General features: G+C 41.5%; 1 protein-coding gene across 4 annotated transcripts; it reads right to left on the reverse strand.

Moving 5' to 3' along the window:
- Positions 1-1,907: 1,907 nt before the first annotated feature.
- ADNP2 (ADNP homeobox 2) lies at positions 1,908-27,063 on the reverse strand. 4 transcript variants are annotated; one of them, XM_014877524.2, is made up of 5 exons: positions 26,930-27,063; positions 21,701-21,857; positions 19,970-20,089; positions 15,390-15,479; positions 1,908-12,456 (listed from the first exon to the last, which is right to left on the reverse strand). In XM_014877524.2, the coding sequence occupies exons 3-5, from the start codon at positions 20,075-20,077 to the stop codon at positions 9,487-9,489; spliced, it is 3,168 nt and encodes a 1,055-aa protein (XP_014733010.2). In that variant the 5' UTR covers positions 20,078-20,089; positions 21,701-21,857; positions 26,930-27,063; the 3' UTR covers positions 1,908-9,486. The 4 variants fall into 4 exon arrangements, with proteins under 4 accessions (XP_014733010.2, XP_014733000.2, XP_014732990.2 ...); XM_014877514.2 differs by having other exon boundaries at positions 21,697-21,857; XM_014877504.2 differs by lacking the exon at positions 26,930-27,063 and having other exon boundaries at positions 21,697-25,671.
- Positions 27,064-27,397: the final 334 nt, after the last annotated feature.

Raw genomic sequence — 27,397 nt, forward strand, 5'->3', positions numbered from 1 at the left:
TATCAAATATCTTTGAAATGTTTTACTTTGTGCATCCAACCCACCTGCAGCCATCCCACAGCTCTGTGCTGCATCCACCAGGCAGGTATTTGACATCCTTGAAAAACAAGGGCACTCACTGAGCAAGAGGGTTGAATTTGTCCAGTCCTTCTCAATCAGGATAAAAGTGGTTAGTGAACATCCAGCAGCCCTCCTGGCCTGAATGAGAGCTCTGTGCTTTACTTGGGCAATTCAACCCACAATTTAGTGACAACAATTCTATGTTTGAAAAGAAACAAGTGAGTTGAAAATGCATTCCATACATTATTACTTAGTCCTGAAGAGTACGTATCTTCTCTCATGTATTATGGCCTTTTCTGTGTTGTGAAATGAAAGGTCTTGCCCAAAATACATAGGTTAGTAAAAGACTCATAGCCATAATTCAGATCTTTCTATTTCGAATGTTTAGCGCTCAGGTCACTTGTCTAGAGTTTAAGACTAGTTGTATTACAGTTTCAGATCTATTTTTTGAAGTTTGCATTTAATTATGCCTTCCAAATGCTAATCCTTTAACAGAAATCCTCTGCTCTCCAAAACATGTATCAGTTTCACAGGTTCAAAATCACTGTTGTGATGTCTGCAGAAACTCACAGGATTTTTCATGGATTATATTACTCTGGTGGGTTTTTTACAAGGCACATCTAGTATGCACTAAGCATTTTAGAAATGCCTCTGTGGACAGGAAGCATATGAGGTGTTGGGTTCAGGTCTGTAATTGCTGACAGCAACGCAACAAAGTTTCTGAGAAGGAATTCAACTTTCCTGAAATTCAATACAGAAATAGCTAAGTACAGAGTGGGAAAGATTGGTTTTGATAGACTCAGGAGGACATCATGCTCTTGTGGTTTTAAAATAAACCTTCAACCCCAAGATTAAAAATCCGAACGCTGCGGTCAGGGTTGTGTTCCCCACAAAAATCCCGCAGGTGGCATCACAGCACAAGGGGAATTATATTTCAGCTGCTTTTGATTTAGAAGGAATGCAGCCGCCTTAGGATTCTAATTTTTCAGTTGTTTTTGTTTAAAGCTAACACTCTCCTGCAACTTCAGTTCTATTTTCCGTGCCACTTCATTCTTAAGATCAAATCTGCACGGGCTTAAGTCTCTCTTGCTTTATGTAATATATTTCCTCCTGCAGATGCTTACCAAAACATACTCAGGGCTGCCCCAAGAATGTAATTCTCCAGCTGAGAAGGATACTTGACATCAAGAACACGTATGGATGTATTAAATTGTTGGCATGAAGTCAACTCATGGAAATAAGTCAAATCCACAATCGTAATTTTTGTCACCAGCAATCCAAGTATTTCATTTAACTGGATACTTCAGGGATGAATCAGACACAGGCACGTACACAGATACATTCCCAAGGTTTCAGTGCTTGTGGACAAAAAAAGTGAATGTTTTGAAGATTGTTTTTAAAGAAAACCCTGAGTGTTCAAAGAACTCTCGAGCAGAGACGTGAAATTATCACAAGTACCAGTAAATTCAGCATTATTGTCTTAATTCAGAAGAGGAGAGACAAGCAAATGAGTGCATCTGAACAACAACCAGTAGATGTCAGCACCATTTTTAATCTGGCATCGGGGGCCTCCACGAGGAGTCCTGGGCAAGGACAGGACCCAGCCCCAGTTCACCACACCACCATCCTGTCCCCAACAGTGACCACCAGGACACAGTGCCCCTCTCTCCAGTTAGAGCAATTAGAGCAACACTGGTTTGCTTGATGTGTGACCACCTGGGCACAATGTGCATTATCTCCTGCTGAAAAGAAAAAGGAGGCAAATTGATGCTGAGCTGAGCCTTGACTGGATACCTGACTCCAACACTCTGCTTCTCCCTTACAGCTGAATTATCATACAAAGCAGAATAAGAAAATAGTACCGTTTTTATTAGCAATATGGATGAAAATATTAAAAAAAAAAAGGAAAAACACAGTAATTCCCTCTTGCAGGGTTTATCACCCTTCTCAGGTTATTCCCAAGCACAACGTACCCCTCTGTCTTTGGCTGGGTCTGTTTATAGAGTTTGTGAATTCCTTTGTCTAAAGCTGCCTGTTTAAAATTTTGCCCTCCTATATCCTTAAGAATCCACCACCTCCCACCAGCAGAGAGGGAACAGGGAACTGGCCCCACCAGCTAAACATCTTCTAATAGTAATGTCACTGTATTTAAAGGTTTTATGGCTGCAGATTTCCTGAAGGGAAATCTGTGTTTCTCAGCATGATGTAAATACTCCAGCAAAACCACAAGCAGATCTAACAATGCTCAGCCATGGACCAGTACAAAGGAGAAGTTTCATGCAAGTAACAGAAACCTCCCAGTTAATTTCTCTTCCATCTGCTCCAAAACTAGACAGACAAGATGCACAAATTGCAGATTTTTGGGTATTTCAAGGTTTTTGCCAGGATTTTTGGGTATTTCATTGACAGTTAACCTCACTGCCCCAGAGGAACACGTGCCATAGGGCAACAGAAAGAGTAGGAAGCATCTGCTCTGAGAAACGTCCTTTTTTTTCTTCTATTAATACATCATTTTGCTAAACTCTGTTTCCCCAAAAGCCTTGCACTATTAAGAGGTCCCTATTGCTGCTGCTGTTGTTCTGGTTTTCCCTCCTCCTCTCCAAAATGAAAGCATTCAGAACAGTATGTGCAATTTTTTTTATATCTGTATTATTAAAAAAATATTTTATTTTATAAATATTTGACATTTTCTTTCTTAGTTGAACAATTTTTATTATTAGAAAGCCTCCAGTCCAAGCTTTCTAATTCATTGGTTAAAGAACAAAAATGGCATCTGAAGAATCCAGTGGCAGAAGTGTCACTTGTGAGATCACAAGAATCCAGTGGCATTGTGGCACTTGGACACTTTGCTCTGTCCAAGACTCCACAGGTCTGCCAGCCCCAGCCCCTTCAGTGCAGCAGCACCAGCTTGGTCTCACGCTCAGAAGGGCTCTGGAGAGGCTCCCCCATCCCCACTCCCACAGCACCCCAGCATCCAGGGACCCCAGATCCTCCTCACACTCCTCTCTCCTCCAGGGAGCTGGTCAAAGCCACGTTTGGCAGAACCCAGGCCTTTCCAAAGAAACGGCAGAGCGAGAGGCACGGCCACTGCCCTCATGGAGAGGTGTTTTGGGAATTCACCTACAGCAGCCATCCCTGGTGCAGTGTTTAACAGGGAGCTGCCACTGTGCTTCCAAATGCCATTTCCATGCCCTGACCCAGCAGGAGACCCACTCTTGCTAGCTGGGCTTTCAGTCTGCTCGCAGGACATGTATTTGTGCAGGACTTGGCAGGTTCCTACAGGACTGCCCAGCACTGGGCTGCACTGCAGAGTGGCAGCCCCTTTGTACTCGGAGCAGCCACCTCACACATTCCCCCCGAGCTGAATTCAACCCAAACCCGTCTTCCTGCCCCGATCACACTCCATCCTTCTCCATCCCACAGCCCTGACCCCAGCACGATCCCACACTGAAGGCACAGGTGGTCACACGTCACCCTCCATTTGCACCAAGGCTACCCCTGGCCTTGTGCAGCAGTGGGCAGGGTGGATCTATGCTGGCTAACCTTTATCCACACGTTTATAAACCACAGTGCTGTTATATGAAGTCCCAGAATACAAGTTCTTCACGTACAATACTGGTTCTTCTCTGCACTAATGCCACCCAGCAGCTTTTTTCCTCCATTAACGAGTTAGGTTAATAGACTTGCACTTTTCACAGCATTAATAACATTAATAAGATCAGTCCAGACAGCTACCTTAAAATAAACTCTTATCCCAAACTGCAGAGGGTCTCCAAAATGATCAGAGGGATGCAGCACCTGTTCTACAAGGGAAGGCTGAGAAGATTGTTCAGAGGAGAAAGCTCATGGGTGACATATTTGTGGCCTTCCAGTACGTGAAGGGAGTGGAAAGAAAGATGCAGAAGGACATTTTAAAAGGGCATGTAGTGACAGAACAAGGAGGAATGGATTCAAACTGAAAGAGATTAGGTAGCAGGAGGAAAGTTTTTACTGTGAGGGTGGTGAGACTGGAACAGGTTGCCCAGAGGAGCTGAGGATGCCCCATCCCTGAAAACATTCAAGGCCAAGTAGGATGGGGCTCTGAGCAACCTGGTCTAGTGGAAGGTGTCCCTGTCTATGGCAGGGGATTGGAACTAAGATGGTCTATAAGGCTCCTTCCAGCCCAAACCATCCTACAACTCTATGAAAACAAGCACAAGGAGAAAAAGCAGATTGATCTGTACCACTCATACTCTGCCATCTCTGCTAACAAAACAGCACTGCAGGATCACTGCTGACCAGCCCACCTCACACCTTCAACTCTGCTGAAGAGCCTGGGTAGCCACCACATTATCCATCAGACAGAACTTGAGCACACAGATGTCCACATGTACAGCAGACTGACAGTGCCTTCAAAAGTAACTACCTGGCTTGGATTAAGTAATGCTCTTACAGCCTTAATTATTTCACCAGATCAGGAGAGGACACCGAGAGCTCTGAAAAACTTGCAATTCAGCCCTTGCTCTCAGCACAGTGTATGACATTTAGTCCCCTGGCAGATTAACGGTATTGTATCTATGATATGCAAATTACTTACTCAATTAAGTTGCTATGGGCACTTGTCCTTCATGACCTGGAAATAATTTCACAACACATGAAAAAAGTGCCAAAGTGCCCAAAGTTACTATTTCACAGAGGCTCCAACAGCATCCTTTCTGCATCATCTTTTCTAAAAGGTGACACTGCTGGCATATATACCTTGTGTGACAGCACAGCTAACGAGCCCAGTCCACATCTCAGCAGAGACTGGAAACTGCCAGGGAAATTTCTCACCCCTTGGACTGTTTTTCCGAAAGAACAACTAAAAATCTATGCTATGTTTCTTTTGTGTAATATTTGTTCTGCTACATTTATTAACAGTACTTTACTGTGATTGAGTTGATGTCTTGGCATTTTCCCATCCATCCATGAGTGTGCATTCCTCTTCAGTTATTCATACAGCAGCAGCCAGTACGAGAACCACGGAGCAGGTGTGTTCCTCAGCAAGGCACTGTCTCACACCCGTGCAGCCAAAGAACAGCAACGCTGCTTTACAAACTACTCATTTCACTCAAAATTTAGTGGTTTTTCATTTCCAAACAGACCATAAATCAAATTGACAGCTGACTCTGACAGTACAATTATCCAGATCTTTCTCCAGTAATGTCCAAGTCTGATGGTTTTCAATGGCACACACTGTGAGCTGTCCCATCCTTGGCTTACTTGGTGCAGATCAATGCACACCCCACCTGCCAGTTCCAGCCTTCAAGGATGGCAGGAACTTCTCTCACTCCCACGTCATGGACAAGCAGACAAAGAACGCTACCTGCAAAGATTCTTGAGATTTCTACTTCCCCTCATACTCTATTACAAGCTGCTCTGAAACATACTGCTAGGTAAAACCTTGACGAACAGAAGTTGGTGTGGACTTAAGAGGACGGGCATAGAGCCCACATACTCCTGATTATCTGCACACACCAGACACAACCCTTGCACTCAGTATGTTAAAATAGGCAAGTGCAGAGCAAAAAGAACAATGTCACACACGTTTTGGGATCTGTACTCAAGTGAGAAGAGAAATGGTCACAGCCGCAGGCTACTTGTCAGAGCTGAACAGCCGGAATGAGACTGGAATGAAACAATAGGCACTAAAGTGAGGTGTTAAAGACTTTAAATGCAGCAACACAAAGTCTTCCTTCACTCATGAATACTCAATTTGTCCTTTTCACATGCACACTGCAGAGTCAAAGGTCTCCTGACTTTTAAAAAAAGCCACGAATGTTTCCATTTTCTTAAGGTTTTGGGGGTGGTTTGTGGGGGATTTGGTTGGTTGGTTTTTATTTGGTTTTGAGCTTTTGGGGGGGGGGCATTCCCCTTGCTATTAGATTGCAACTTTTTTTCCCCATGTATCTGTAATTTCCTACTTAGCATCAAGTATCTTTCCTAAAAAAAAGGTGTCCACAATCAAGTTTTCAAGTTTGAGAAATATGTTTGAAAATGGCACAGCCAGCTGCAGTAGAATTATAGCTTTATAGATAATTTTGTTGAGAATTGCACACCCAAAAATTATATTCAAGAGCTACCTGAATAAGCATCTGAGGTTTTCTGAATTTTAAAAACTGAAGAGAAAAAAGTTTGGTTATTGGTCCCTTCTAAAATGTCAGTTTACCCAACACATGAGCCTATACAGAGACATGATCAATGTAATAATAATCATAATACTAATCCTTCCTACTACATATTCAAGTAATAAGTTATCCCACTATTTCACAAGCACAAAACTCAAGGCACCACAACAAAGTACTACTGCTCAAACACGGACGCCTCTCCAGACCAATGTATTTCAGAAGTAGAATACATGCAGATTTGGGCCTTTTTGATCCTGTATGAAACAAGTACTTGCAACAATCATCCTGCAAGCCAACCAGCATTCTTCACAACTGGGCTTCTTTCACAGAGGACCAGAGCTCCCTTCGCATGCTTCAAGGACTTGCATTCATAAAGTCTTCTGCAGAGGGCAGCTCCACTGTTTCCTCATTCCCATATCCCTGCAGTGTGAGGCTCTGTCCTTGGAGAAGTACCAGAGGCAATTGCCACACTGCCCATGGGGAGCCCGAGGCAGGGGCAGCGGTGTCTTTCCTGACTAACTCTTTCTATCCGAATGACTTCACTCGTGAGAAGCTTACAGCAAAAAGCCTGATTTACTCAAGGCCAAATTTTTAACTTGGATGTTTTCAAGCTCCTAGGCTTTCCTGAAAACCACGACCATACTGCATTCTCAGCCACCACTTTCACGTTTCAAAATTCAACTGGTTTTTATTTCTACAGTACTCACTTAACCAGAGCACAAGCATTTAGAGATAGTAAATTAGCACCAAGATTTAGGAGTATCAGTCTCTAGGAAAAAATGCAGCTATCAATATTTGAAATAATACATAATTACTATAATGAAATAAGATCTAGCTAGAGCACCTAGATCCAAGTTCTACGTCTTACTTCCTTCTTACTTTGCTCATCTCTTTGAACAGCCATTTTGCATCAAAAGAAATGTTCACATAATGTTCTCTGAATGTATTAGAAGAAGGAAGAGAATGGAGAGGTCTGTGTGCAAATGATTGTCTAAGTTAAAAATCTGGTTTATTTGAAATCGTGAAATCAAAATCTAATAAATAAAATGTTTAACATCAACACTGGACACTATGTTGGAAAACTCTGGTAAGACTGGATTGTTCTCTTGGTGCCTCCAAGCATGGATGAACCACGAAATTACTTCCCAGTTCTCCCCAGCCTCATTGCTCTCTCTACAATCTTTCCCCATTCATGGCAAGCCTTCCCCAGACGCACACTGCCAAATTCCCCCAGGCTCGAGTCCGAATGACAGGGCTCACAGGGCAGAGGCTGCAAGAGCAAGTGCCTACATTTCAGGACTTCTAGCGAGTATCCCTCTTCTTCACTCAAAGCCCTCTGAACAGGTTGCATGAACTGTGTGCTATGGCCAAGTGTATTTAATTTTTTAATGAGCTATTATGAGGCTCTAAGAACACACTGTTTCTTAATCACTTTTTTGGGGTGGGGAGTGCAACTGATACCATAAATTATTGTTTATGCTTCTTTAACACTGCTATTAAATTACTAGGTTTTTTCAAATAGCAGGTTCTCTCTAAGTAACTGTAGGTAACATACACGTTAAAACTCTTCGAAGCAATCAATATGAAAATATTAAGATTTTACCCAAAATATAACTCCAAACAGCTTATAGAACCTCAGGGAGGAAGTCATCAAATTCCGCTAAAAATGTAACACCCTTTCAGAAACAGCAATAAAACATTCTGTATCTGCTTTAAAAACTATGGCACAGGCCCAAAATCTACTTACTACCTTAAAAAATAGCAATAATCTTGGGCACATCACCCTTTCCTTCTAACACTGACACAAATGAATTCTATTTTTTTCTTCTTAGAAAGGAGGGTGAGGAGAGGAAAAGGAGGAAGTAAAACCAACACATCTTACAGGTTATTTATTACGTAACTGGATGTTGGTATTGGTGGCACTCTTTGACAAGCCAGATGAAAAAAAGCATATCCAGAAAGGACAGTACTCAACAAGGCCTCTGTGGCCACCAGTTTGTGCTTCAGCTCAGGTGAACCTTTCCAACAGCTATTCTGTAATCTGACACAGAGATGTTAGTCCATACTGAAGGGAAGTCTGTTTGGGTTTTATACTATTGTGGTGCTCTCTACAGGCCAACAAGAACCAATCACTACATGAATATCATTGGCTCAGGTACTCAACAGTTTAAAATCTTGATGCTACCAACTCATCCAGGTTCTGACCCAAGGGACTTCAAGGCAGGGATCTAATTTGCTGGGGAGTAGGCTCTGCTCAGTTACTACCTCATGAAATAGCATTAAAAATGTCAGATTTCTCACCAAATTTGGGTGATATTTGGACAGGGCTTCTACACATAAATGATGTGCACAGAGGTTGCATACTCCATGTATCAGAGCAATTTGACACTCTCCAAAGCAGCTTTGCTTTTTGAAAAAGAAAATTAAGTAAATGCTGCTGCCAAGCTTTTAACAATAGGTAAACAACCAGGCTTCAACACCAAATGAAAAGGATAAACACTTCTGGTTAGCTAGATCTATTTAACAGATAACACAACCATTTCAAGTCAGTTCACTGTAACACTTCAATGGGCACCCAAAAGCCCCTCAGTCCTTACCATGTTAATACTCAGCAGGAACTACAGGTAACCAGACTTAACTGGCTTAACTGGTATTCTGACTGAGGAAAAAACCACAATGTCATGTATTTCACTGCTACCAGTGCGCTGGGAATTTGAAGGGGCAACAGATGTAATGGCTGCAATCACTTCTTCAGTAAATAAACCAGAAATAGGTCCAAAATATCAAGATTTAAAAATACAAATAAACAAGTCCATCTCTTTCACATAGTTCACCTTATTTTAACCAACATTACACATTCCATTACTTAGAAAAGATGACACTGCAGAAAAATAAAACAAAACTTGATTTTAACAAGGACAAGGGTTTTACATGGTAATATAAAATATGGAATGGGAGCCTGGATGGGAAAGAAAAGAAATGGAAGTGGAACAAAATAAAACAAAATACCAAAACCAAACAAACAATGCCCCCACCTCAAAAAAAACCCCACAACACTACTCCCAGGGAAGGTAAAAAGCTAAAACAAATTCCAGATGTTTAAGTCTGAAGGTTTTAGCTTTTAAAATACACAACTACGTGTGCCTTTCACAATAACAGTCACAAGTGAACAATACTCTTTGCATTACTGCACCCTTCAACAGGCCAGTCTGCAAGTTAAAACAAACAATATAATAAACTGCTAAACTGTAAGTATGCAATTATGGATTAAAAACCTGCATTACATATCCAATGGTCCATCTTTTAAATTTAAATTGTGCTTAATGTTTTTTAGTTCAGACATACTGAAACCCATTAGCACAGATGGTTTATGATGCTTTATCGCCTTTAAGCATCTATTCCTCATTTTTCCAAAGAATGATGCAACATCAATTTTCCACGCACACAGCAGCAAGGAAAGTAATTCCACCTCTTTTTTAGAAGGATATGGCCTCTTGTGAAAGTAGTCTGACAAAAACTGTTTCTGTGCCTCATATGAATTGTGATCATACTGATTAGGATCTACTGCTAGAAAGCGGAGATCCTCACTAGAAGGAAGCTTCCTCATCTCAGTCCTAATCTTTTGTCGTTTGAAAGGCACTACCCCTGAATTCACTTCGTTGTCTGGAGACAGAGCTATGCCAGTACTTAAGCTCAGAGGCTGCTGTTCCTTATTCCTTTGGTCTTCTGCAACAACGCAGGAATCTGATTGTTTTCTTTTCAGTACCACAGAAAGATGCTTCTCCCCATTCAAAAACAGCAGCTCTTTCCTCTCAGTGCGCTCAAGCTCCATCTTCAGGCTCGAGTTGGTGTCTTTGGGAGCACTTCTACAACGGAGCAAATGTACAGCAATAGCTGTCAGAGTCATATTTCCAGTGTACACACCACAACAGTGGATGCACTTGAAAGCAGGAGACTTTAAAATCGTATGCACAGTCGGCATTATATGATGCCTCTCTTTCAAATGCTTTTCATAGGTTTCTCTGCCAGCAAACGTACCTAAGCAAAAAGGACAAGTAAACATTTTTCTGGTGCATCTCCTGTTCACTTGTGCTGTCTGAGGTTTCACTTTGATGTAAACAGGGACAAGAAGTGTTGAATATATTCCAACAAGCACTGCCAAATGTACTTCTCTTTCACCCATGTCTTCATCTGGTAGCACTGTATTGAAATCGAAGTGTGGAAACACAAAGCCACCCTCCGCATCGTCACATAGCTGAACTCCTTTGTTGCTGTAACTTGCATGCAACTGCTTTTTCCCATTGTGTGCAGTTTTGTTGTGCTCCACGAGGCTTTTTAAGTCATAAAAAGTACCTGTGCAAAACAAGCAAGATAAGCCATGCATGAAGATATGCTTCATGAGCTCTTCCTCACAGAGAAAACATTTACAAGCGTAACACCAGATCGCCTTTTCTGTCATCCTCAGAAAGGATGCACAAGCTGCAAGTTTGTGAGGTTCTGGGGTTTCTACTTTCACTTCATGTTGTTTGTGGGCCACCTCCATGTGCACCTCGTAGACATTTGAAGGGAAAAGTTCATTACAAACAGGGCACGTCTTCCACTGCTTGGCCTGTCTGACAGCCTGGCTTGTTTCAGGAGCAGGCGGGGAGGCCTGTAAGGATACAGTGTCAGAGGTCAGAAGGAGAGGAGGAGAGGGAGCATTGGCTGGTGACTGGGACAGCTGAGCCACTGACCCCGACTGCATCAGCTGGATGGGCACCTGCGGAGGGGTCACAGTTGCTACTCCACCACCGGGAGGTACAGGCAAAGTAACTGAGACGGGGGACAGTGTGAAAGTAGGTATCCCATTAACCTGCTTTCCAGTGGGAATCAATTGCCTCAGTAGAGAGCCCGCAGTCAAGAACGCTGCACTTTGAGAAACCGGAGGCTGAACTGGCTGATTTACTGGGATTACTGCTGGGGCAACAGGCTGATTAAGCTGAAGGAACCCAGGTGCAACAGGCTGTCTGACAGGAACCACTCCAGGGGCAACAGGCTGGTTAAGCTGGAGAAGACCAGAGCCAACTGTCTGTGTCACAGGAAGGACCCTGGGATCGATGGGTCTGTTCATGTTCCCAAGCGACTGGCCAACAGACAGAATTGCTGGAGCAACTGGCTGATTCACAGGGACAACTCCTGGTGCAACTGGTTGATTCACAGGGCCAACAGGCTGAGTAGTAGGGAGAGTTCCAGCTGGAACCGGACTGTTTATAGTACCAATGGGTTGATTAACAGGGAAGAGTCCAGGCCTGACAGGCTGATTAAGAGGAAGAACTGCAGGGGTCACAGCATTATTTATGGTCCCAACGGAATGATTAAGAGGGAGCCCATGAGAAACAATGACAGGCTGCGAAGGTGATGGCTGAATAGCAAGGTTGATCTGAGCCACGGGAGGGTTGCTGGGCACAAGAGCAACGTGTGAGGACGTAGCAGCAGGAGCACCGGTGGGTTGTGGGAGGCTGCCAGAGGCACTTGGGACAGTCACTGGTCCAACTGTGTTCTGAACTGCTTGTGTCTGCACCATGCTCTGGTTTTGATTATTCTGTGGAAATGCAACCTGGATGCAAGCTGGAGCTGTCACAGAACCTGTTGGGACAGCAGGAGGCCCTGCAGATGGAGCAGCCGCTGTTACACCAGGGACAAGCTTCGGAGCAATATACGCTTGTTTCACAAGTCCAGGTTTCTTAATATGTTCTGAAATCAGAGATCGAAGTTTATTCTCCAGGTCTCTGTGTGTTTCAGCTGTCAAGACATGGAACATTAAAGAATCTGGGCTGTTTGCAGGAGCATGACATTTTTTACAATAGAACTCAACTGAACTTGGTGTATTTTCATTAAATTTTTCACCAAAATATACACTTAATAAGTTTTTAAAATGGTTCACCAGCACATGTTTCTTCATATTGTAATACAAGGTATCTGTGAATTGACATTTTAGACACGTGAAGTTTATTATGTCACTTCTAAATTGTTTCATGCCATCCAAAATGCTGACTGTATAGTTCTGTATCCGTTTATTAGAGGAATGAAACATCCAGATGTGCTCTCCCACTACTTTGGGATGAGAAGAAAATGGACATTTTGGGCAAGAAACCACCATCTCTTGGTCCACTTCATCCTCATGGTAACGATGCAAGTGATTCTTGAAAGAAGTAAGCAATTTGGACGAGAACTTGCATAAGGTACAGCAGTATGGCTTTGTTCTGTATCTCTGAAAACAAAAGAAAAACATCCACTTAGAAACTGCCAATTCCTACTCATATCTGTTTAAATCTGCACTGACAAAAATGCCTTCACTGGATGTAGAACATGTATCTTCTCAGTTTCTTCTGGTTTTGAAAAGAAGATGTAAAGATGACATACTTAAGGGGAGAAACATTTGTGCCTTTTTTGTTTTATTATAATTTACTAAGAAACCTTAAATGAGTTCACTTCTAGCCTGGTTCACAAGAAGTAATTCTGAAGCCTGCCTGTTTTTAAATATAGAAATAACAGAACAAGCCAGGAAGGATTTGTATCCCCACTGTACACAGAGGTCAAGCCTTAAGAATTAGTAATAGCAGCCCTTTTAATATGACACTTTCAAAGCTTTATTTAGTTCAGGTCCAGCTCCCATCTACTGGACAAAAAGGGGAAAGACAGAACAGGCAGGGATTTTTTTTTCTGTATTTCAATAGCCTATTCTTCACTGAAAACTCCCCTAGAAGTACCTTCCCAGCAAAGCCAACTGATTTTTTTTAAGAACATCCTTTTGGAGCCAAAATAATAATAATAGAAAGTAGTAAAAGCTCCTTTTTATGATGAAACAGTGATGTATTACTCACACATACTGGGCATCCCATCATAGTAATTTCTTAGGGAATTTCCTCAAAGAGGCTCAGTATAGAGCATACACATTCTTCTCAGGAAAATATTACAACAGCTTAAGAACACATCTATCTTGCATTAAGCAGTGGTTTTCTCCCTCAGTTATATGCCACATGACAGCACTGTTTTTAATATCCATATGAACATTATTTGTTCTTTCTGAAAAGATGGCAGCCCCATCAACCATTTTTTCTGACCAACTTCCTAGGAAGTTAACCCTGGCTCCTGCCAAAAAACTACAGATTCATCCATGCGATGTCACATGCAACATCCATGCAACAAATCCGCACTCTCAAAAATCTAGTGGAATCTGCCTGTTCCCTCAGACATGTTTTCACCTCGCTGACTTCTGCCCTCATGAAACAGAATCCAAAGGGAACAAGCTGTTCTGCCATTACATCATCCAGCTCAGATCACCCACATCCATCTCACTGACGCACCATGAAGAACAGTAACACAACACGTGCAGGTATTTTTTCCCCACATCACATAGCCATGCAGGTTACTGTCAGCCGTCTCCAGACAACAGAGGGCCCAGACTGCCATGTAGGACTGCCTAGCAGTACTAGGAGTGTCTCCTGATAACCAAAATCTAAGCTCCAAATTCAAAAGACTGGCTCAGACAATGCCACTGGCTGGTTAAGGCTGCTGAAGAAGCACAGTGCTAAGCCATCACTGAATTATCTTCTATCTATACTCTTTAGGTGTCTAATCTCAGCTGCTAGTAAACAGCAACAAAGCAAATTAGCAGACGCCTCAATCTTCAAGTATGCTGCTTGGAAAAAGGCCACTGACATTAATGAACTAATGAAGCACACGGAACATTACTCTAAGATATGCCTCACTACTTCCAAAGGAGTAAAATGACTAAGAAAATATTCCAAACGATTCTCTTTCAGCAAAACAGAAGCATGTGGAAATATGCTGTTTTGATATTCTCTGTATGAAACAGCTCTTCCACACACTTTACAAACCATTCTGCCAGCACGTTCTCCTTGCATACTCATCTGCTTTTTCCGTTCACAAGTGCTACCACACTCTACCAATGGCATGCCAGTTTTCTATAAAACTTGACAAAATAAGAATTACAAGGCACTTAGGAAAAACAAAGCATCTTGGAGATTGACTAACACAACCTTCAACTGTAAAAATGGAATCCAAAAGAAGGCTTATTAGAGACATTGTGGTAATCTCAGTTAGCCCCCCTTCTTAGAACCTACCCTAGAACATAGTAACACTTTCTGTTGTCTAGTCTCACATTCCCCACAACCTAGAATCAGGCAGAAAGACAGGACAGCCTCCAAAAACAAAATTCTTCCAGAACCGTTGATGTCTCCCTAAAAATAGTACAAACAGCAGAAACCACCAACTTCATTTACATAGACATCTTCTCCAGCCTACTGAGTTTACAGAAGGAAACAACTTTCCACTTATGGCAACAACTTTGGAATAGAACATCCTGAAGGATCAACTTCCTTTCTCTGAAATCGAGGCAGCATGATATGTGAATGATATACATTAGTAAATCAAAATTGTTTCAAGAAAATGGATAGGAACAAGGTTAGTATCCAAAAGACACAGCTTGGCAAATCTGTTCCACAGCAACATGCTATCAACTCCACACTGAACTTCACTGAGAGGTCTTCCATATGAAGGCAATGAGGGAGCCCCAAAGACTCTTCAGCAAGACTGACAAGTCTACCTTTTTTTCTGGACATACTCCTCTGCTCTCTACACAGCATCTTAGAAACTTGCTACTATATACAATTATAGAATTTTTCACCTCAATCCTGCCTTTCTTGTAGGCTCTAGCTATACAAAACTAAAAGCTGTTTCACATACACAAATCTAACTGGAAAAAGTTTTCCACTGTCACCCTATATGAAGCCACTAATAATAATTTCATCTTAATCCACTTGCATCTATGCAATCACATTTTCACCCTTCCAATGAAAGAGGAGCCATGCTGTACACAAGACAAGACTACATATTAGGTTAGGCTAAAAAGGCAGAACACTAGTGTGATATCTAAAACACTGATGTTCAGGGTTCTATCCTTAAAGACTGCAAATGGCAACTCAAGTCCTCATAACCAACTGCATTACAGGGAATAACAAACGGGAAACGTAAGATTATTCCCTGACTAACAGCACTTAGAAAAGAAATATTAAAGCTATTTTTTCCATTAAAAAACTGCATTCTAATTTCTGAAAACTATGAAATTCAGCAACTCCACACAACACATTTACCCAGAATATATGTCACAAACATACATACCTTCCTTTTGCCCACAGGCTCCCAAGGAGAGACATCACTCCATGAAGTGTTATAAAAGTAGCTTTCACCTGCATCAAAACTTTTAAGATTCTAAAAGTAAAATAAAAACAAGAATTGAAAACAAGGCTTTTGCAGTCTGTTATGATCATAAAGAAATTCTCAATAGGAAATAAGGAAAAATAAAAAAGAAAAATCCACACAAAGAGAGGATGACTTAGAAGTCCCAAAACTCCATTCAAAGAAATTACTTCTTTGACCATCTGATTTATTTTACCTCAAATATTTGTTTATATGACTGCCTGGTAATAGAGTAGGAATTCTGAACATTTCATAGTTACTGAAAATAATATAGGGAGTAAAAATATTTACATTTGAATTCCACTGCTTTCAGCCAAGCTCACAGTGAACACTCAAAGTATTTTCCCCCTCTACCTATTCCCTCCTTCACTGCTAATATTTCATTGATTATTTCCATGTATTAACTTACCACTACCGTTTATTTTGCAACAGGTATTAAATCTGCATAGAACTGTTATACTTCTAACTTGGAAAAACAAAAGACATTCACAGAAGCTGATTTTCAAGAGCTGCTTTTCCTGAAACTGTAAAAGCTACAATATTACTGTGTCTGCAACAACTGTGTCAGGAAAAGCAACTGTCCTTACAGCCTTCTTCTAATTAATCCCATCAGAGCCGTTCACATCCCTCAAGCCAAAGCCAGCTACTATCCTAAAATTACTAAATTCATCTCCAGACTTCTGAGACCCACACAAATTTAAACACAAACTTAACGGGAGAAAAAAAAAAAAATCAAAAACAACCCAAACTATATTCCCGTTTACTGGCCATTTCTGAAGACCCTAAACTAGATTCAACAGCACACCAGAATGCCATGGATGAAACACAGGCTACAAATCCAGGCTTCGCCGATAGAAAACTTGCATTTCTTCTACCCTCACATTCTTCCCTTTCACAATTCCCTCTTCACTCAAAACTGCAGACACTTACAGAAGGTATGATTTTTCTGCATCAAACTCCACTGCAACAGCAGAAGCAAATAATAAATAACATTTAAGATCAGATGACCTTACAAAAGGATTGGAATTCCTAAATCTAATAGTTTGTGTTAGGTGAAATTTAGCAGCAAAACAGAATATAGTCAGCAACAAGGAGAAACAGTTTCAACACTCAAACAAACACAGAATCCTACTTAATGCAGGCTGTCTGCACTAGGCTCTTGTCCATTTGAACCATGCAAATATGAGCATTCCTAGGTGTCCAGCAGATTACAGTAAGCCAGAACATCATGCCAGTGATAATTTGATTTTAACTTAATTATTCAAGAATTTAGAAAAACATACCAGCTGAGTTTGCAATATGCTGTCTACCTTTTCAACCATCAAGTATACTCAAAGAGAACCCAGAAAAGCTCAGGGCAACAATAAACAAACCCCTTGCAATCTAATTAACACCTAGACACTGAATGAATCATGTCTTTGCCCTTTAACCAAACCTAAAAAGACACTACCACCAATAGGAGCCTTAGAAAGAACTCTTGCATGGAACAAGAACAATCCCAGAACTTTAGAGAACTATTTTTAATAGAGAAAATAGAGAGACTTGAAATTCACTAAAACTTTTCCAGTCGAATATGCTGGAGAATGAATTACACACTGTTAAGAAAAGATTTCTTAAAGTTTATGGCTTATCTTATGTTCTGTTTTTGACTTGAGAGACAGGCTCCTATGCTTAAACACACGATTCCCAAAAGCCAAACACACATAACAGGTCGAGACAAATTTGCTGAAACGGCTATTTCCTACTGAGGAATAACTACTAATAAAAATAATCACTCTTCTCAATAAAATTAGTGGTGCAAATGGCTGTTGTGCACACTTGCTCTAAACAGAGATCCACTAATTAGTTACGCCCTTTTCACATCTTTCCAAGAGGGGACAAAAACAGAAGGGAAAGGTAACAAGAAAGGAACAAAGCCCTCTGAGAAACCTGAGTAATCCTGATGCATAATTAGGTATTTTTAAGTTGAAGAGAAAAACATTTTTAAACTAATAACTGTTCTCCCCTCTGAACTAAAACTATCATGGTTTTCCTTAACAAAAACATAAAAAGCTGAAAGTTCAAATGAAGACACAGAATCTTAGAACAGAATCATGGAATGGTTTGGTTTGGAAAGGATCCTACAGATTATCGGGTTCCAGCTCCCTGTCACCATCAAGGATAGCACAAAACTAGGCTGCCCAGGGCCCATCCAGCCTGGCCTTGAACACTGCCAGGGATGGGGCAGCCACAGTTCTTCAGGGCAACTGTGCCAGTGCCTCAGCACTCTCTGAATAAAGAATTTCTTCCAAGCATCTAACCTAAACCTATGCTCTTTCAGTTTAAAACATTGCTGCCCCTTGTCCTGGCCCCTATCTGTCCATACAAAAAGTCCCTCTCCCTCCTTTTTATGAGCCCCCTTCAGGTACTGCAGGGCTGCAATGGAAGCCTCACCAAAGCCTTCTCTTCTCCAGGCTGAAAACCCCAGCTCTCTCAGCATGTCTTCAGCTTCAGAGCAGACGTGCTCCAGCCCTCTGATAACCTTCATAAAGATCACAGTATGTTAGAGAAGCTGAAACAGATTACTAAAGGAAAACCTCTGACTTTACAGTGTACTTAAACGCACTACTTGGAGAATCGAACTAGTACTCCAGCCAAAATGCTCGTGTTTTCTTCCTCGCAGATATCAATTGGCCTAAAAACTAATCCGTTTGGTCTCTAAGCTACAGAGATGTACTAGCCATACATGGTATTCCTTCATCCTCCTCACAAACCACTGTCCATTATCATGCCTTATTACAACAGTGCAAGACCCATTTTAAGACCAGATGCAGGTCACGTTTGTAGCATATCCTATTTCAATCCATTTCTTACATTGTCCAGCCCCTTCATAAAGAGTCCAGAAATCAATCTCAATATTTGAGAAAACAAACTAACTTTAGGTACTTCTTATTAGATGGTTTTCAAGGTCCTTTCAAACCCAGGCTCTTCTACAATTTAAAGTTTTATTAAAACCTCACACATCCCATGCTATTAAAAAGAAATATCATCATCAAATGAACCAAGTATAAATCAAGCTATAGAAACCTTTCTTCCCACTGTTAAAGTTGTACCAAAACCAGCCCCAGATTACCTGGAAAAAACAAACCGAAGTTATGAACTTGGTTAAAGGAGAATTATTTGCAAAAAAAAACTAATATGGTATTTTTTGGCCCAAATCTCACAGAGGTTTTCCCACAGTGGAAATGTTTGCTGGGTTTCCCACCACCACCAGTTACTAAAAATGAAGCAAAACCAACTAAACGCACATAATATGTACTCCTCAAAACCCAACCAAATACGAAACAACTTATTACCTATTTACCATTGAAGTCCATGCAACAATCAAAGAGACCACCATAGTAAATAGTAAAAACCTGTCACCATCAAAACATTCCTACTTCAAATGGTCAAGACAGACCCAGCTTCTGAGTTAGAAGCGTGATTACAGAACAACAAAATAAAACAGCAAGTAAATGGAAATTACTAGACATCACAATTTTCCTTGAGCTATTACAACATTTAGATATATATAACAGTGTTCCGCTGCAATAACAAAAAATGTTCCAAAAATCAGTTATGCATGTAGGCTTGAACAATTTTTTTTCCAATAGTTACAGAGTTTCAGAAAGAAACCACCACAAGAGACACAACAGCACCCTTTATAGAGTGTTAAACCTACTTTAGTACTGTCATAAAGAAGCAATCAACCTCTTGACTATGGTCAATGTCAACGTGTGAATATACTCAACAGCTAAAAGAGACTGCTACCAGCTCATTGAAATACACTGTTGTTAAGAAGTGGGAGTTGCATTGCTGTGTTTGCACCTCTTCTGGTATTAGGCTTGCCAGTCTGATGGTGTGCATTCTTCCTTACTGATGCACAGAATTTTCTCCTGGAAGTGGTAACTGTGGTACTAGGTTTATCTCAATCACCCCAGAACACCTGCATATACTTTTTAAGATGCAGACTACAACTCAGTAAGACCATTTTGGTATTTTTCACCAGACACAAAGTTTAAAGGCTTATCCATTTTCAGCAACGCTAATGATTTGTATGTCCCTTCAGAGGCTTGCCCCTGATATGTGATGGGATCTCTCTGAGGAGACTCCAGTCCTCACCTCCTTGAGATTTTAAAAGAATTGATAAAAGTTCTTTGTGCGCTATGCAGCAACAATTCATTAGGCTGTGTTATCCTTCCCTGAAGCTGTACAAAAAAACCTAATATTTCTTTTAGTTGAAATGTTACTAACAGAATATGTGGCACCATCTATGACATATCTCGTTAAGAAATACACCCTCTTACAGTGTTACATACTAAAACACTAAATCCCTGCCCCGGGTATGAGCAGTCAGTAATGAGAAACCCCTGGAGCAGGGAATCCCCCCAAAAGATCTACGAGCACCACATATACACTAGAAAGCGAAATATTTTTCAGGAGTTTACATTTCAGATTGGTTTACATTCCTTCAAATGCCTTACCTTCAACAATTCCCTGCAGCTGTCATGCCCAAGATCCACAAGAATGTCCTTCACCTTTTTTCGAGCCTTCCTTATATTATCAAGGTTTTGAACAGGAATTTGAAACATTTTGCACTTTTCCTGGGGGAATAAAAACACAACCAAAAAAAAAAAAAAAAAAAAAAAAAAAAAAAGAGAGAGAAAAGAAAAAAAAAGAGAAATAAAAAAGAATGAAAAAAGGGACAAAATGCTTGAACACAGTCAGTGCACCATTAACCATGCCTCTCATCACTACACCTTCAACCTCCAGGAATGGGGACTGAACTACTTCCCTTGTCAGCCCATTCTAGTGCTTGGTAACCCTTCTTCTGAAAAAGTTTTTCCTAATATCCAATTTAAACCTCCCCTGGTGCAACTTGCCCTTGTCCTGTTACTTGGGGAAACAGACCAACCCCCACCTGGCTACACCCTCCTTTCAGGCAGTCGTAGGGAGTGACGAGGTCTTCTCTGAGCCTCCTTTGCTCCAGGCTGAATACCCGCAGCTGCTCCTCACTGGACTTGTGCTCCAGACCCTTCACCAGCTTCCCTGCCCTTCTCCGAACTCACTCCAGCTTCTCAGTATCATTCCTGTGTTGAGAAGCACAAAACTGGACACAGCACTTGAGGTGAGGCCTCACCAGTGCGGAGTACAGGGTCGATCACTGCCCCAGTCCTGCTGGACATGCTATTGCTGATATAGAGTAAGATGCCATTTCTTAAATATGAAAGCCCCAAATCCTTAAGCCAAAGAAATGGGCTCATTAATATTTCCCAGCAGATCACCTGACTCATGTTAAAAGGAAACAGAATCTAATGGGGGGGAAGGAATTCTTTACATTTCTTCTGTCTACAGAAAATTCCAATTTTTTCTTTCAGATCTCCTTGTATCTACATGGCAGAAACACAGGTTTTGTAGGGTTTTTTGTAAAAGAACATGAACACCAGAATTTTATTACGTTCTATTCAGAAAATTACTATCATATCATTTAGGAAGGAGATATTCAAAACCTTTCACCTTGAATGTTAGCATCAAGATGAGAAGTCTCTAATAATTTTGTTTGCTGTCATGCATGTACATGTTTAAAATATGATTGCTAGTAAAATCTAGATTTCTTGTAGAAGTTTCTACTTTTGTAAACTTGTAAGGTTTCTCCACAGGCTCAGCTTTAGAAGTATGTCAGCCTTTGTCAAATCCTTCCTAGAGTACAGCAAGATGCAATTTAGACTGAGCTTTAAGAAACTACAATAGAGACAGATTGCAAAACCTAACCCTATAAGCCTGCACTGAAAAAGATCACTGGAAGCATTTCCATTATTTGGTGCTTAAACAGCTGACAGAGGATTCAGGAGCATTTACAACATCTGAAGGCCTTATTGTTAAACAATTCATCCATCCAGGACACGCTTGCACAGGAAAAAGAAAAAAAATAGAAATAAAGGAAATTCCCAAACAGTACTTCAGCATACAGTCTCAAATGTCTTGAAAAGCTGGACTTTACCAAAGAAGCAAGCACCCTGCCAACATGAAAGCTCTACTTAGAATAAGACTTTCATGCAAATAGTTGCAAAATCCCCTTGCACATAAGACACCAGCTACAAGTCAAGCCAAAAAAAAAAAAAAAAAAAACACAAAAAACGCTGAATTTATGCACAGAACATACAATTGAGGGGTTTATAATTAAAATTTAATTAAAATTCAAACAACTCACATACTATTCTTGGCTTCTTTTCCCCTGAAAGGAAAGGTGTGTAGAGAGAAATGGAGAGGGAACCCCATTTGACAGACGCTAGTCTTGTTTTCTAATGCTTTCTATCACGAAGAAGTCCAGAAGACATTCTGATATCATTGGAGTGGATGTTGAACAGGAACCTATACAGAATGGAATAAATCAGAGTAATTGGTCTGGCATTCTCTCAAAATGCAATGAGCAAAAATTTGACATATAAAATACCCTTTTCAAAGCCAAGTCCACCAGGAATTGACAGAGTCTCTAGTTAAAGCTTTAAGATCAGTCCCTCCATGACAGCAGGTTATGCACATCAACCCCACGGTCCAGTGCAGGTAACAACAGAGCTGACTGGACACCACAATGCACAGATGAGCCAGAAGGAGATGTGGTTCAATACATTAGGCTCCACTGGATACAGCTCCCCCATCTCAGTCTTCCAACTTGTACACTGATGCTACTGAAGAAGGTGAGGTGTGTCTAGCTCACAAATAAGAAACAAAGGGTGTAGCAGCATTCATACCTCAACAATATTCTTAACCAGTAATCATCCTGAAATAATTAATGCAGGAGAAAGAATGAAATAAAATTATTAATCATAGTGAAATTATTAATCCAGGAGAAAGAAAAACACACCAAAACCCCCACAGTAACAGAAAAAAAACCTTAAATATAAATTACTTTCCTGTTTTCAAGCAGTTGGTCTTCAATCCGAAGGTCACCATGTGCAATTATGTGCAATGTTATTCAGTAGGTATTTAAACAACCTTCTTGGGAGTAAGGATCTTCTTTAAGTATCTCACACCAGAATCACAGAATGGCTTAGGTTGGAATTGACCTTAAAGATCATCTAGTTCCAGACCACCTCCCATGGGCAGAGACACCTCCCTCTAGACTAGGCTGCTCAAAGTTCCATCTAACCTGGCCTTGAACATTTCTAGGGATGAGGCATCCAAACCCTCTCTGGAAAACCTCTGCCAGTGCCTCACTACCCTCACAGTTAAGAATTTCTTCCTAATATCTAATCTAAATCTACCCTCTTGGAGTCTCTCTGTCCATTAGACCAGCACTGCCCCACCATAAAGATCACAAAAGATCAACCTCATAACCTGATTCCTGGAAGTTCTCAGTTTAATTCCTTGATTATTATGCAATTTATTACCCACATTTTCATACTAATAATTTATTTGTCTTGTATTTTGGATATTCTTCAAGCTTTAGTTTGCAATTTGGTTCCATGGATTTGTTGGTACGCATTCTGTCCTTAACCAGCAAATTCAACATCAAAGGACTACAGTAAAACTGAACTAGGGTTACCGAGAGTCTTGATCATTTTACTGCCTAAAAGACAAACATTCATCCTTCACTGCTTTTAATTGTTGTTTCCAAAAAACCTGATAATCCACCGAGTTTTCAGACTCAGTGACATTTCATATACAGAACCTAGGCAAGTTTTTAGCAAAGTAAAGGAATTTTAGCAACTGATGTCTCAAACTCAGTTCTAAGAGGGCCATTCAACTCTTGCTCAGGCATTTAAGCCATCAAGCCATTCCTGCATTTGTTGCTTATTCAGATAACATCTCCATCATGATATACACAGTGGAGCTTTATTCAACACTACAGGTTCCTTTCATTTCTACATTTGTTATTCTAACAACCAGCTAAGTACATTTGGCTTTTCAAAGATCAGAAAGGCAACTCTTCCCTTACAGCAGTACTGCAGTATTTTAACGCTAGCCTAAAAGACAAGGTAACAGTCTGCAAGGCATCTTAGTAGTCAAAGACACCAGTTCACAAAGTGACCACCTTTTAGATCATTTCTCTGCATTAAAAAAAAGCAAAAACATTAACACTGCACCTCTTTCAAGTGAGAAGTTATCACAAAATGCCAAGTTCCTATTCATTCTACTTCTTTGAGCCATTCTCATTCACCTTGGAAGGAATCTCGAGAGGACACCCAGTCCAGCTTCCTATGAGCAGCCTCACTCTATTTTAGCCAGTCAGGTTTGTCAGCTTCTCTGGGCAACCTCCTCCAGTGACAGACTGTGCTCACATTGAGAGCTTTTTTCTTTACACGAAATTCGCACCACTTTTGTTTGTATTCCTACAGGAAGTCGGCATTTGCAAGTAAATTAAAACGGAGCTGGTATGGAGCTGGCACAAGGAAGATGCACATATGTGCCTTCAATGGGCATGCAAATACTTTCAGCAAAATCCAGTGAACTAGAAAACCAGGCATTTCTAGAGTTTTCAGGAAAAGAGGCATGTTAGAAGATCCACAGAGAAAACGGCCGTAATGTAACCCTTTAGACACCAGATAATCTGTACAGAAGCAAGATCTCCAGATGTGTTCTTATGTGGTTGGCTTTCACTGGTCTATTGCTCAAAGAACTGTTTTGAGTAGGGAAATGATGAAAGACTTATAGAACTTCGTCCTTTCATAATATCCACCTTAGAAATTGAATCATTCTTAGTTTTTATAACTTTTATCTATTAAGGTCATTAAGACTTTGGTCTTTATGGGACCTTTATAAAAGTTTATAGGTTTGGAATATTTGGGTTGGAGTATTTTGAAAGCTTTGTTTACCAGCTTGTGTTTCAGCAGTTATCAGAATTGACAAACACCAACAAAGAATTATTTTCATTAGAAGTTGACAATTCAGTATTAGTTCAGAAAACAACAAAAACTGCTTCATTCCTGAAAGTGGAATGGAAGTATGTGATGTACTTCTAAGAATCCAAGGAACAAGAACACTGGATGGCAGAGAGCAGCTAGGAGGACAGCCCCACTAAGAAACTGCCTAGGAGTTTAGTTTGTCCATGCCAAATTTTGCCCTCATCAATTTTGTTTTGTTTCTGATAAGTTTACAAGCCCTGAGAAGACACACCTGGGTATGTGCTCAACCACACATTACATGGTCAGTTCCATTTCCTGGACTCTTATCTCTGCCTTCTGAAAGAAACCTAAACCCGATTTACAAGCATGTCACCATCAACAGAATTTACAAGATAAGCACCATCAATGCTTATCCAACCTATGGAGGGAGAGGGAAGAAAGCTTCCCAATGAAAAAGTCGATTGATTAGAATGGGTGCTATTCTTGCTCATTGTTTAATCTGTTGTAATATAAAATATATTCTAATAAAACTTAAGAAGAGCAGCCCTGGTCAACAAAGTAGTTCCTCTTTATCCTCTTATATTCAAATTTCTACTCAAGGGCAACTTAATAGAAATCTCAGGTAAGAAAAAATTTATGTATCAGAATATATCAGCTATATCAGAAACCTCTGGGCATTTCAAATGACAGATCTCATAGAGTAACAATAATTCTGCTCTTTTCATGGCTATAAATCACATACCTATTAAAAAGATCATCTTGCCCAACACCAAGACGACCATCATTCAACAGCTGCTAACACAATGAAGAGCAGCAAGGTATGTGATGATATAGATGAAGGTGCAGTACAACAACCTGCATCTTACCTAACAAATCAAAGCAAATTTAGATCACTAACTTCAGCTACTGTCGTTTAAGTAACTGTTGTGATGGTTCATTAACACACAACCAAGTCCCCGCTATCCAAGACTGATGAGAAGAGACAAAGGGACACTGCCGTGAAGGGACACCACCATTTAAACTCATGGAGTCTTCCTAAAGCACTAACTCACACGGTGCTTTGACTCCCTTGGGAGTCCCTTCCGAGCACTGGCCAGAAATAGAACCCAGCAGGATCCAAGCTCATCCTAGGTGATGCAAGCATCTGCATGGAGTTCACTCGAACCCTGCAGGATGTGTCAGCCCCTCGTGTGCGTGAGCAGAAGAGTCACACCACGAGCACAGCTATTCCAGGAAGAAGTACCACTGCATTTGTGCTGCATTCATCAGCTTAGTGTGATTCCAAGACTGTGCACTTTATAAATACACACAACAGTCCACAGCACAGATAATCCAAAACCTTAACAGGTCAGAAAGGGGACAGAACCGAAAAAAAAAAAAAAAGGAAAAAAATCAGGGCTGTGCAACAGGTTTCAGAAGAAGGATGAAAGTGTTCAAACACAAACCATCAGCACTCAGTAAGACTTAGCCCAAATCCAAGAGCTCCCAATAGAAAAACATTAGGTATATCAAAACTGTATGCACTCTTCCTGTCTCTAAAAATTTGCTGTAATTTGTGGGGGATGTTGTTTTTCACAAAACTTTCATGAAACAAATCACAGACATTATTACATCTTATCATATACAGTATACCTTATAACAGATCTTATTACAGCTTGTCATATACTTTATTTTTTATCCAGCTCCTCTAAATATTGTGCTAAAGAAATTCCTTTTAGATCAAAATTAAAGAGTAAGTTTATTAAAAGGAGTACTAGGATTTTTAGAATATAGATTCAATATCCCAGGAATTTTTTAAAGTATTTAATTATAGCTCTTTACAACTGCTTTTTACAAACACAGATTTTTGTTGACAGAAAATTGTTAAGGGTAACAACCAATTCCTCCCCAGTAATTTACTCATCAGAACTCTATCAGCTGAAAGGGAGCTGCTCATAACTTTGGCAGTACAGGACTCTGAACCGCTGCAGCAGGAGTCAGACACGTGCCTTTTATTCGGTTTACAAAGCAGGACACCTGGAATTCCCCATTACCTGCTCTAGACCACAAATCAAGCCTACTCAAATGGTTTTCACGGCTTGCATTGCGTGGGTTGTGTTTGTTTACATTAGTCATAAACTTTTTTTCCAAACGCGTGCATTGCTAGGGCACCACAAGAATATTCAACGTAATTTTTCATCCCATTAACTGATTTCATGAACCAGTGATGAAGTGCTGGTTCTGTAGGTGTGCTACTCCCGCCCATGCTATAATTTGGCGCAAACTCCTTAAAATTAAAACAATTCATTAAAAGTAATTAAAATCATTCATCCACAGACCCCAAAGCAACCTATTAATCTGGTTCCTCAGACACCCCATCGCTGCAGCGCGACCTGGAATTAAATAACCCACACGCAAGAAGCGCGCTGATAACGAGCTGTTCACGGCGAGGCACTGGCGGAGCGTCCCCGTGTAAAACGCGTCGCCCGATGGAGCCACGCCGGACCCGTCCCGCCCGCCCGCTCGAGAAAGCCGCTCCGAGCTCGCAGCGCCCGCCGAGCCGAAAGCGCGCAGCCACCGGGCCGTCCGCCGCCCTGCGCCCCGCCCCGCCGCACGTACCCGGCCGGGCTGCAGGGGGAGCCCCCGCCGCCGCTGCTCCTCCTCCCGCTCTGGCTCCCGCTCCTCCTCCTCCTCCTGCGGTCGCCGCCACCGCCCGCCGCGGTCCCGCACCGCCGCCACCCGCGGCTCCGGCTCTGCCCCCGGCGCTATCCCGGGCGCTGCCGCCGGTGCCGCCGCTCCCGCAGCCCCGCCCCGCGGCCCCGCCTCCCCGCCCGGCGCCGCAGCCGCGCTCAGTGCGCGCCCCAGGGGAGCGATGGCATGGCCGGAGCCCCGCGTGCGCCTCGCCCCGTGTGCGCCTCCCTCAGCGCCCGCCGCTCGCGCCGCCGCCCGCGCTGCATCAACCGCCAGAAAGGGAAAATGGCGCTCGATCTGGCAGAGGAAGTGACGTCGAGGCTCATTTGCATGGCAGGCGGCCAGCCAATGGGGAGAGACTCGGCCAGCGCTCCCATTGGCTCCCCGGATGGGATG

Source organism: Sturnus vulgaris, chromosome 1 (genome assembly GCF_052056855.1).
Source record: "Sturnus vulgaris isolate bStuVul1 chromosome 1, bStuVul1.hap1, whole genome shotgun sequence".
NCBI classification, from domain to species: domain Eukaryota; kingdom Metazoa; phylum Chordata; class Aves; order Passeriformes; family Sturnidae; genus Sturnus; species Sturnus vulgaris.